The sequence below is a fragment of the Spinacia oleracea genome, chromosome 3, assembly GCF_020520425.1.
Source record: "Spinacia oleracea cultivar Varoflay chromosome 3, BTI_SOV_V1, whole genome shotgun sequence".
In the NCBI taxonomy this organism is placed as follows: Eukaryota; Viridiplantae; Streptophyta; class Magnoliopsida; order Caryophyllales; family Amaranthaceae; genus Spinacia; species Spinacia oleracea.
In genome coordinates this window covers 148,063,022-148,075,561 of record NC_079489.1, presented here as the reverse complement: position 1 = coordinate 148,075,561, position 12,540 = coordinate 148,063,022, and the positions used below count along the sequence as shown (strand labels likewise).

At 35.5% G+C, this 12,540-nt stretch overlaps 1 protein-coding gene and 1 long non-coding RNA gene across 4 annotated transcripts; one reads left to right on the top strand and one right to left on the bottom strand.

Annotated features, from left to right (window-relative positions):
• The first annotated feature begins 3,060 nt into the window (after positions 1-3,060).
• LOC110778430 (uncharacterized) lies at positions 3,061-6,996 on the top strand. Of its 3 annotated transcripts, none has more exons than XR_008930069.1 (8): positions 3,061-3,386; positions 4,806-4,988; positions 5,163-5,400; positions 5,520-5,729; positions 5,825-5,917; positions 6,014-6,118; positions 6,223-6,587; positions 6,687-6,996. It is a non-coding gene; the product is annotated as an uncharacterized lncRNA (long non-coding RNA). The 3 variants fall into 3 exon arrangements; XR_008930067.1 differs by having other exon boundaries at positions 3,062-3,386; positions 6,223-6,606; positions 6,687-6,994; XR_008930068.1 differs by having other exon boundaries at positions 3,062-3,386; positions 5,825-5,924; positions 6,223-6,606; positions 6,687-6,994.
• A 221-nt stretch (positions 6,997-7,217) lies between these two features.
• LOC130470162 (uncharacterized) lies at positions 7,218-11,606 on the bottom strand. Its single transcript, XM_056839786.1, has 4 exons — positions 11,303-11,606; positions 10,014-11,215; positions 9,740-9,923; positions 7,218-9,640 (listed from the first exon to the last, which is right to left on the bottom strand). Exons 1-4 carry the CDS (start codon positions 11,604-11,606, stop codon positions 7,218-7,220), a joined length of 4,113 nt encoding a protein of 1,370 aa, XP_056695764.1.
• Positions 11,607-12,540: the final 934 nt, after the last annotated feature.

The window sequence follows — 12,540 nt, the reverse complement described above, 5'->3', positions numbered from 1 at the left end:
ACCACATGCACTCCTCCGCCCAATCGATATGCAACACATAACCAACCGTATACGAATGTTCAGGATTAAAAGCTCCAGTTGGTGGATGTAGCACCCATGAAAAAGCTCTGTTTCCGAAACATGCAAATACTTTTTCCATCACTCGATTACGTCCGTTAGGCTGCATGAACGTTAAAAAATATATTGAGATGTAAAAACAACATGAGTTAATTATATTAAAAAATTATGTTGTTAGAGTATTAGATTGAAACCTGTTGAAGTACTGATTTTACTTCAGTAGCTAAACAACCTAAAAGGTATTGTGCAAGATCGTGTAATATCGTGACTTTCAAATTACCACTTTTATCAAATATGGTAAGTCGAAGCAGCAAGAAGAAATTAAAAAAAAATACTATTATAGATATTTACCAATATATAATGTGTGTTTCAGTATAATAGAGATTTAGATAGTTACCTTGGGATAGTTACAGTGTTGTTGATATTGCAAGATTGACATTTTAATAGTCCTTGAAAAATGGCAACCCTTTTTAGGCAACGATTGCATGCTTCATAAATGACGTTATTAACATCATCAACACGACATGCATATGCGGCAACTCGACAGTATTGTACCTACAAAAAAAAACAAAGTTAGACAATTAAGTACATAATATCGTATTTAATATATTGACAACACTCAAACTTCAAGGTTAGAAACAATTCATTTCTCACAGTTGGAAATTGAGATAATCGGATACGGGGAGTATTAGAAATATCAATCGATGACTTTAGCGAAAAAGTCGATGAACGAAACCAATCTCTCCTTATCCTTGCCAGTTTTTCCGATGTATACCTGTACGTGAAAAAAACTTGTGAGCATAATACTTAAGGTTATGTTGTACATTAATATTAAAACAATATTAAGGTTATGCGAAATTGTGCATACCATGTAGATAAGGATGTTGTTTTTTCATTAACTGGGTTAACATAAATCCTAGTGTAGTATCCCGTGGAAAGATATGTACCTGTTTGTAATTATCAATTGGAAATATTATCACATATGAATATTATACTTTGAACTACATATTAAAAAGACTTTACTATCTAATTTAATTTGAATGATGTACCATAGAAGCTCTTGACATGCAGACCACATGCTACAATGATTGGACAAATCTCAACATGATTAAGATTTTCATCAAGAACGTGCGCAAAAGCATTCCAAAGTGTTAATTTAATAACAGTCCAGCTGCAAGTAGAAAGTAAAACAATATTAAGACAAATTTATCGAAATATAGGCAAATTCGATAAGTAATTAACATTTTAATAATGTAGGGGACTTACGTTGTATCCATTATTGCCACGTCTCGCTTGAATGAATCTACACCAATATTCTCAATTGGTGAAACGTATAGGACCAATCCCATTGCATCTAAAAGATCATCAATGTTTCAATTAATAAACGACATATGCATGATAACTATATATTGAAAAAAGGCCAACAAAAGTACCATAAACTCTACTGGTACAGTCGATGTGACAACTTAATCTGTTCAAATGAACCAAATTATAGTGGAATGAAGGTATGGAAATGTCATCCTCCTCTTCACGTATCACATTTGTTTCTTCTTTAATGATCATCTGTTTCCAATTGGGGACAATTTTGTTTTTCCCTTCAGCAAATATCACTTGTACAGCAAGGAGTATATAAATGAATCCCTCTTGAAACCGTCCTATAAACTTTTCAATTGCGGACTCGTAAATATTGCACTGTATGCCCTCACCCTACAAAAGAAAACACATGTAAAAGTTGTGATATAGTTCAGATTCAATGAAAAAATTGAATGAAGTGTATGGTCATTTACCTCAACATCGACAAAAAGCATTTTCCATGCTTTCTTAGTTGTTCCTTTGTGGTTGTAGTTGAAAATATCATAATTACGAATTAGTCGGGCTCGTACATCATATCGTTGTACCCCGCTAGGATATAAATGTTCAAAAGTTGGATAATGGTACTCTGTCATCCTGTAAAGTTAGTTCAGAATAAAATTAGAATTACATAAACCGATATTCACAATGTATGAATATGGATATCACATGAAAAGAAAGCTATGTACATGAATAAATTTAATTACTCCGATATATAAAAATCACATCCCTCAATTCGTCCGATATATTATAAAATTCATTGGAAAAAATACGGCTAACGCTGACGTAACACACTACTCAGTGTCAAGAGTACAATAACGTTTATTACAAAACTGGGAAATACAAAATAATACTCTAGTTTCGTATCTCTAATCATAAGACAACAAAACTTCTTTGTACACAATATTTTTAGTGAATATGCCTTCACAGCCTTGGACCTTTCCCTTTTCTATCACGATCTTTGTCGTGTTTTCTGAAATTCCTCGTGATAATGCCACATAGCTGGCCGTGGCTAAATACATGATCAGGGAGGTATATGCAAACGTGTGGAATAGTTTGTCCCTGAGACTTGTTAATAGTCAAGGCAAAACTCAACTTCACAGGAAATTGCTTTCTGACCATCTCGAATGGCAATTTTATATCTTCAGCAGTTTTCAAGGGAATTCTTGGCAAAAACACTCTGTTTCCCCTAGAATGTCCGGTTAATATCTCAGCATCAATGAAATTTTCCTTTAATGAATGGCAAAGCAACCGTGTTCCATTGCAAAGACCATGTTTAGGATCAATATTTCTCAAAAGCATTAAAGGTACCCCAGGTTTCAGGGTGAGAGCATGAGGAGGTAATCCCGACGCAGAAATCGAATTCAAAAACTCTTGTTGATACAAATTTCTCTTATCTTCAGGAACAGAGTCAAACGAATAGTACGTTTTTCCTTCTCCGAGAAACTTTTCGACAACCTTATTATTTATCCTATCAGCGTCTTCGTTTAGAGGTGTGATGATTGCCCTTTCAACTATAAAATTTCCATCACCCACTACAACAATTTACTAATCTAGCGGCATATATCTAGCGGCATTTATGTTAAATGCCACTATAATACATCTTTAGGCGGCATAATTAGTGGCGTTTCTAAAATATGCCAGTAAAAGCCCAAAATTTCTTTGGCGGTGTATCAGCCCACTAGGCGCGATGATTTGGACCAATTTTTTTTCTATTCGCGCTTCAATTTTTCCAACCTAAAGAAACCCTCACATAACTCATAAACCAGAACTCAAACCCTCGCCCCCAACATTTTCTCTCTCATCTACAATTCTAAATACTCAAAATACTGATTCAATTCTCTACGAACATCTTTGTAACTATATTTTCACTACAAATTGGTGAATCTTGCTAAAAATTAGAAGAATTGAGGTGGAGTTTGAGCTGGTGGTGGCGGCATCGGGTGTTGTCCGGCGTTAGTGCTTCTTCGATCGGACGGGTAAGTCTAACTTGTTAATCAAAGATCTATTTTTTTCTTTGAATTTGGTAAGAGTTTAAGTTTATAAGGGATTGATTTTTGTACCATCTTTAAGCTTTAAAAATTGCATATGGAAATTGGTCTAATGATTTAGTTACGCCAGATTTTGTTTCATTTAGTTTGCATTATTATAGTCTCTGGCTTATTCACATTTTCATTGCCTTATTGTCCATTTATTCTGATTTTATCTCCTGGATACAACTCTATTGTTGTTGAATATCTTATACTTCAACTATTTCACATCAATTCTGTTTTCCTGGGTGAAAATGAAGTTAATGCAATTTAATCCCATTATTTTGGATGGAACATGACAAATTGTAGAACCATAGAAGATGGAATAGGACAAATTGTAGAATCGTAAACTATGGAGGTCAATTGGTTAGCAAAGAAGGCAACAAAATCCCTTCCTATGAACATATGGTGGTAATGAAGCTGTGTTCTCCTTCAATGGAAACCCAATGAATTAATAGTGAATGGCAGAAGCTAAATAAAAGAGTTTCAAAGAAGTTGACTTTTGGGAATGCTAACTATAAATAATTGTTAATAATACAGCATCATGTAATTGCTGAAGAACAGTTTGATTAAAATAAATCTGATTTTCAATTGGGAACAATAAAGTATTTTTTGCAATGTGAATTTGCAGTATTAAAAACTATCAGATTTTAGGATTTTGGATCTAAAGGAAAAACCTAGGGCTCTTGTTACCATGTGAATATAATGATACGATTTACCCTAATACGGGTGTCTGAGACTCATATATATAATAAATATCATACAATAGTACAATTACGAGTATACCCTTAGTATCCTCTATTAGTATATACTATACTAATACTAATATGTCAGTTATATACTATCTTAGTAATATTGGAGGTTTTTTGTTTGTTTAGTGGCAGACTAGGTAGTAATTGGACCACCAAGGATACCCTTTTTAGTTAGAAAGGTAATAGGAATATAATTAATACTAGATATTTTGTTATTCTTCAAATATGCAAGTGTCCACTATGTTTTGACTTGAGAAGAAGAAAAAACGAGAAGCATAGTAATTAGACATGATGTTGTCTAATATAAATTGCATTTGAAGGGACTTTTGTAGATGATGATCAAATGGAAGACACCGAAGAAGAGATGGAGATGTAGATGGAAGACCATTCGTATAATTAGTGTAGATGTTTTTATGTAGCTTGTCTTCATTTTTCTGTTACTTGTCACGTGGGTCATTTTTAAATGTAGAGTAATATTTGTGATGTGCACTTTATTTATGGGATCTATGCCTTTTAATGTCTTGAGTATATCTATAACTGCTTGTTCTTTATTTGATATTAGCTTATGTTTGAATATTAAGATAACTATTATTTGAGTTTGTTGACTTGCATACAGATTCAATGGGAAGACGAAAGAAGCTTCGAACAGTGACTCTTCATTCACATGAAGATTCTGATACTCAGGGAGCTAGTGGAAATATTGTGGACACTCCAAGAAATATGACTCCTGTATCAGCAAGTCTAGAAGAACTAGAAGATCAGATGATTGATGAGAATTTAGAGAATGAAGATGTTGAAGGTAAGTTTTGTTTTATTATTTTTGTTAACGTTTGTAAATAATGTAAAGACCAATATACATTTTTTTTTTGTCGTACTTTATTATGTTGTAGTTTCTAGCATGGTGAAAATTGGTATATAGAATATTTCACTCAAGTTAAATAAGTCAACTTAATTTCTATTTTTTTCGCCATAGATTCTGAAACCTCTACTAAGAAACGCAGAGGACCTACTTTAATGGCACATATTTGGAATCAACCTAAGGAAAAGAGAATAGTTCTGAGGTGGAATAAATGTTGGCAACCAATTGGCGATGAACATTCTGATCTTGCTCACTTTATTGGAACTGTAGCAAGAAATCCTCGATTATGTCCCTTGGTATATGATGACTGGAGACTGGAAAAAAACGAACAGAAGCACTTGATATTGTGAAGGTAATAGTGATTTCCTAAATAAGTAATTTGAATGCTTTGGTTATTTTGTGAAAATGCCCCTTTATAGTACGATATTTCTACATGAGTGGTATTTTGACAAACGTTTTTTTGTTCAATAGTCAAAGTTCATCATTCCTCACCCGTTAGCAGAAAAGTACGTAAAACAATCAATGGGAAAAAAGTGGAACAATTTCAAGGGAGAACTCAAACTTGATTGCTGTGAACCACACCTTGGAAATATAACAAATATTATTAAAGCTAAGCCTGATTTTGTGCCCGAGGAGCAATAGCCTTATCTGGTAACTTATTGGAATTCTCCTAAAGGCAAGGTAAACTTTTTGTAATTTTACATTTAGTTTAGCTTATCACAATATATTTACCTTGCCTCTCCTCTATGTGATCTTTTGATTTCATGCATACATAGGAAAGATCTGAAAAAAATCGAAAAAGTCGTGAGGTACAAGTTATGGCTCATACTGGTGGAACGAAAAGCTTTGCGTGTTATGCTGATGACAAGGTATGAGGTATTACATCTTGCAAGGTTACCTTTTTATACTCATTTTTTGTTAAAAAAAATCGAATTAGTGACCAATATACATATCTATGTTACAAGACTATCAATGGGGCAACACCGTCAAGAGCTATGGTGTTCTTGGATACTCATAAGGAACGTAAAATTGTGCCAACACCAATGGATGAAAAGTCAAAACAAGCTGTGGTTAGAAACATGCATTTTATTTTAGCTGATTATTGAATTGCTTTTTAAATCATATTAGAACAATGGGTGATTGTTTGTTGGTATATGTGTCCACTGTTTAATAGGAACTGATAAATGGCAAGTTAAGTAAACATCCAAATGGTGTTGAGGAAACAAATGGCAAGGTTGCATGGGAAGGTGACATATATTCCCAAGTAATGAGTATTATTGTAGGCCCAGAAAAAAGGGTCAAGTTCGTGGTCTGGGTAGATGTCCAAAGTCCTTGTCTTCTGTTTCATCTAATGAAGAAAGAGATTACCATGATGATCATGACATATGTGATGAAAGAATCCAATTTTTAGAGTGTGAACTCAAAAGAGTGCAAGAAAAATCGGCACAATTAGAGAAAGACAATGCTGAATCTCTAGCTCAGATGAAAGAGGATGTCAAGTTGTTAAAGGCATTCTTGCTAGGTAGAAGAGTTCTTGATGTCAGTACTTAGTGAACAGGTATTTTTAAATTTATATATGGATACTTATTTCTAAATTTACCATTATATTGTTTCAATAATAGGATCTTTGTTTTTCAGGTTATTTTTTATCAAGTGGGGTGAATTTGTCGATTATTTGTGAAGCTTGAATCTGATTTTTGCTGATTTTTGCTGATTTTGGAAGTTATGAAGAGCATAAATAGCCTTTGAAATGTCTATTTGGATCATGTGTAATCAGTTTTGAAGTTGTTCAAAGATGTAACAAGTTTTTTTTGGTACCTTGGATGATGATGTAACAACGATTATTCATATCTATTAAATTTATAATTATCTTCCTTATACTATACATTTGTGTATTGTTGTGTGGGAGCTGAAATATATTTTATGTATTATGGAAGCTAGCAATTGATTTGAAAACATCAAGGGAGCATGTGATATAAGCTTTATATTTACTACAGGATTGTTTTTTTAAAAAACGGTCTTTAGCGGCATATATTCGACCCTTTACAGGCGAATCAAATAAATCCCACTAGATGTTCTCCCGACATTGGATCTAGCGGCACATAGGTAAAAGCCGCTAAAGGTTTTACTGGCATTTTTAAATGCCGCTTAAGCACAAAATAAATGCCGTTAAAACCCATTTTTGTTGTAGTGACCAACGTGCTCACTTAAACTTGGAAAGACCTGGTCGATCAAAGCCTCGATCGAACTATCTGCCACTGTTGGTATAATCATGCCAGTCGGTAACCTTATCATCTGATCTGAAACAGTAGGTTCATTACCGTTCCCAACAGAGAGTAAGAAATTAGCAAAGCCGTTATCATCAATTGATCTCATATTTTCTCTCAAATGCAAAATACGAATGTGTCTCCACATAGGGGACCTGACAAAAGATGCATCAATCATTTGAGCTCTAGTTCCATTTCGAACCACCGGTAAAACCTGTCTGAAATCACCACCGAACACAATAATTTTCCCCCCAAACGGCAAATCGTTCCCCATTAAATACTTGAGTGACCGATCAACAGCTTCAAATTGATATCTGTGTGTCATTGGGGCCTCATCCCATACGATAATGGAAGAATTTTTTAGGAGAATTGCAGTTTTAGAACGTTTGGTGAATGAGAAAGTTGATGAGCTATCTGGATTAAGTGGAAGCTGAAAAGTTGAATGTGATGTTCTTCCCTGGTGCAACAACGTTGCTGCAATTCCAGATGTTGCAGTGGGAATAGCTATTTCGCCTCTACTTTTTACAGTAGCAAGAAGGGCTCTGTATAAAAATGTTTTTCCGGTGCCGCCAGGACCATCAACAAAGAAAGAACAACCAGCCTTTGAAATGACAGCATTCATTATTGTATCGTATGCAATTTGTTGGTCACTATTGAGAGTGGCAACACATGCTAAATCCTCATCTGGAACCGGAATAGAAAAGTACTCCTCTATGATAGAAGGAAGCTCGTCTATGTCATCAGTACTTTCAGGTAAACTTGGTAACTCCGTGTAGTCAGAAATCTTTTTTCTTAGCGGTCGTAATAACCTATCCAAGTCTTGCAAAAGTTTGTTACTGAGAAAAACACAATTGTTTGTTGTGTTGGAAGTTGGATAATCCTCAACCATGTAAGGGAAAAACTCATCCCACAGTGAACGCAATCCTGTTGGTTGACAATATATCAAGATGGTTGCAAATAATCGACGTAATGCAGTTGGCATTCGTACCGAACATGCCTCTGAAAGACATTGACGAATGCTTTCATCATTTTCGATTAGACCGAGGGCTTCAGCTGCAGCCCTGAATGTTGGGTGTATGACACCATTGACCGTTCTTAAATGTTCAAACGACGTAGGCCCCCTCACGTGATTGAGTAACATTCTCATATAAAACCGTTCTCCTTCCAACGGTGAAGCTACATACAATCGACCCAAAACCCGTTGTGAACTTTTTCTCTTTTGCCATTCACGTGAAGTCGATAACCACCTGTAATGCTCTGGAAATTCTCGATAAAGATATCTCCTTGCATTTGGATCAATCGAATTCATCTTGAAAAATTCAGTGAGCATCGTCTTAGAGTTTCTTGGGTTCTCTAACACGCTTGAGATTGGTTGGTTCGCTTCAAACCTCACTTGATGCATGTTTGGCAAATGAACCTGCAAACGGTCTACGGAAGGACACATTCTAGTCATGGGAAATTTGTAAAGTTTCCACATAGCCTCGGGTGCACAAATCCACCGTGCATCAACATATTGTGCAATCTCATCTCCGTTATGAACTTCCATAGAGACTCTATCTGAACCCTTATGGATGTACTTATACAGATATTTGACACACTTGTTGCTGCTGCATATCTCAATATTTATGTGGCAATCATATTTTAGGAGCAAAAATGGATTATATGGGACTACCCACCGATTATCTACACGAACTCGTGAATTTTCACGCAATGGTACTGCTGGACGATCTTGTGGACGGCGATAAAGAGGATATGAGTCATTGCCTTGCTTTGTATCATTGGAGAATTCCTTGGGGAATCCTTTCTTACAACTTCCTTGTTTCATACATGGGGATTTGTGGTTGAGAACACCACATGGGCCATGAATCATGTGTTTAAGAACTGCCTTATACAATTTTGGTTCCACTTGTTCATCGGGAATTACTGCTCTCACAATCTTGTCAAAGTCATCCGGAGTGGTTAGCTTGTCATTCTGATCAAGAATCAATAACATATGAACATGTGGAAGACCCCTCTTTTGGAATTCAATCACATATACATAAGCAACAACCGTTCCGAGGATGCCCCTTTCTAAAACATCCTTTTTCAACTCTTCAAGTTTAGCATGAAAAACCCGTGTCAACAGGTCTGGACGATCGTTTGGTACTTGTCCGGCCAACAATTCTGATTGTATCTCTGGCCAAGACGGATTGCATGTCATTGTAAGAAATAAATCGGGCTTGCCGAACTTATGAACCAATGCCATGGCATCTTGATACCTCTGGTGCATATCTCTTGGACTTCCTACGAATGAAGATGGTAGTATGGTCCGTCGTCCAACATTTTCTGCAAATGGACATTATACACACAAACCTTATTGCATGTGAAACAATGTATGAACTATATTGAGTGTAATATAATCAATTTAATTAATTAAATGTGGACCTGTGTTATGCTCTCCAGCATGTAAAGAATCCTCTAAACCCTTGTATAAATCAGCACGTATCTTATCTTGGTTGAGTGCAATCCACCTCAAATTATTGGCTTGCATTTTTACACAGTTATCGACAACAAATTGTTGGAGTAGACGGCCGCCTCTCAAGATTAGAGAATCAAGATTTTGACGCATCTATATCACAAAATACTTGTTTTGGTCAGAAAAGGTATAAGTATACAATTTTTAGGATAAGGCTTAAAAAGAGTTATTAGAAATATGCACCTGAAACATGTATGCATAGAATTCCCGGCATGTCAACTTTTTACCAGTGGAACTTCGACTGTTTAAATCCCAGCCGTAAGAACCATAAGGAAAAAGTAGAGGATACTGCAATGGGTCATAATAACCGGCAGTGTCTTTGATATAACTCAGTTGCCCAGTTACTGACTCTATCATGATATCCCTATCTTTCAAGTTGGAAATGTCATCACTGCCAACGACAATTGCTGCTACTTGGGAAGCTGTCGGCATTGAGTATTGATGTTTATTTGTAGGTTGCTCTTTGATGACAAATTTGCAATCATTTAAGTCACTACGCTGAGCAAGATGACGAAGATTGTGGACAAAAGGATTGTGAGCATTCAAAATATTCTTGATTCTGTCGATGACTTCGAGCCGCAATGATGAGTTCTCGGCTGCACGATTTTCATTTTCATGCTCAGTATCGTAAATGTAGAGTTGAAGAAACCGGGGACGATATTCTGCATTCAAAGGTAAGAAACCTCCAATGCGATGGTAAATTGAACCTTGTGCACGAAATGTGTACACGCCTTGACGTGCATTTGCTAGTTCGTCATCTAAATGAACTCCCATTGAAGTGAATGAAAATACGTGGTTGTATTTACGAATATTTTGCCTAAAATAAATCCCATATTCCGATTGATCAGAATATAGATCAAGCATATTAGCGGACAATGGAAAATCAGGTAAGTTAACCTTCCCGCTTAAGCAACATAGTTCAGTAGATTCACAATGGAAAAGGCGTGCCTGGAAATGTGGACATGTTTTCATGGATGGCAAACTGAATATAGGAACCCCATGACTCTCGTGGTAATTTCTTGCACAATTTCTGTAACCAGTTCTCCCTACTGTCCAGACCCTTATATCATCAGAGATAGGGTTTGATATGTTGTTGGTGTCGACTGCATGACATTCACCGACATTGAATAATAGGCCCGGAATGCGTATTTCATTCTCCGCCTCAACAAAATGCGGCATGTCTCCATCGTCTGAAGTAGGGTCTGGTATACGTGCATTGGCTGTACTGCTCTCGCCAACACAAAAGAATCGATTGGGCATATCTCTTGAGTTTGATGTTGGGTATGATATTGTCAGATTTGTTGCCCTACCTTCACCGACGCTAAAAAATCGATTTTCTAGATTTGCCCGAGTATCGAGTAAACGAAGTTCATCAATAGGTTGCACTGCATTATCAAATCGTGTTTTTGATTAGTTAGGTAAGTGGTAATTTTTACATACTTAAATGAATCTTTTATGTTCGGATTACTTACGTTCACGTCTTTCACATCCAGTCGTGACATTATTGGCACGATTAGTGATGTCTGCCATAGCCCTTCGAGCTCCCAAAGTGTTGGGAGTGTTGTTAACAATCATAGGCCCTTCTGAACATGGCCTTTGGGGTTGACTCTCAGGGGATGCTATAGCATTTGATTTGTTTTCAGAGGCATAAGTGAGTCTTCGTTTGGTATTTAGACGATCTATTTGTTCTGGGGTGAGCGATTTTCTCTGTCGTCGCTTTTGATCCCTCCATATGGATCTTTGATCTTGCATACATTGATCTTCGTTCTCGTCCATTACAAAAATCTAAAACTACACGTATTAAAATTCACGTGTTGTACGAAGTATATCGGAGAGTGAATAATGTAAGTTATTTACTAAATAATGTGCTTTTTTAAAAAACAATTACTTTAAAGTTTTTTTATGGTTATGTTGATGCCTTTTTGTTTTTCTTTTCTACTTGAACGAATGTTTTAATTTAAATTACAATAAATATTTTATTGTGTTTCCTTTTGATTTTTCTTTTTTCTTTAAACAAAAAGTTCAATTTAAATTAAATAAAATATTTTAGTTTGATGCTTTTTATTTTTTATTTTCCACGGAATTAAAATCTATTCATTTACCTTTTAATGAGGTATGAATAACGGGTCTCTAATCAAACATAACTTGTCAAGCTAATAAGCAGAGAGGAAAAAATTTAATTATATATATATATATATATATATATATATATATATATCTATATATATTTAAGGGATAATAAGAGATATATATTCATTCATGTTTGGCCATGGCAAATAAGGCAAATAAGGCTAATTCATTTCTTTTTCGGAGAATGGGCCTGGCCATTTCATTCTCAAAGATCAAAAAACAGAATAATCGTGTTGCCCAATTTCATTTTTGTTGCTCTTATCTCCTTAAACCTATTTGGATTTGTTTTCATTTCTATCTCCTTCTCACCGCCGCTCATCTTCTCTCTCTTCTCTCTCTCTTCTCTCTTCTCTCTTATTGTTCCATTTTAGTTAGCTTTCCTTTCTCTTTTCTCACCACCGCCGATGAAATACAGCAATCTTCTCTCTTTTCTTCATTCCTTTCTCTCTTTAACCTGGTTCTTCTTTGATCTATCTCAAAAACTCAACAACACCTAAAATTGTTTCTTTTTATGTTTTGAGGGGAAAAATGGCGAACACTATGAAATCGAAATATCAGGAGGATCTCTCCCTTCACAGGT

Coding starts and splice junctions, on each gene's coding strand:
- LOC130470162 (XM_056839786.1), bottom strand. CDS start 11,606: ATGGACGAGAACGAAGATCAATGTATGCAAGATCAAAGATCCATATGG. Junction 11,216..11,302: donor TGGATGTGAAAGACGTGAAC/GTAAGTAATCCG, acceptor TTGATAATGCAG/TGCAACCTATTGATGAACTT. Junction 9,641..9,739: donor TGCTGGAGAGCATAACACAG/GTCCACATTTAA, acceptor GTCCATTTGCAG/AAAATGTTGGACGACGGACC.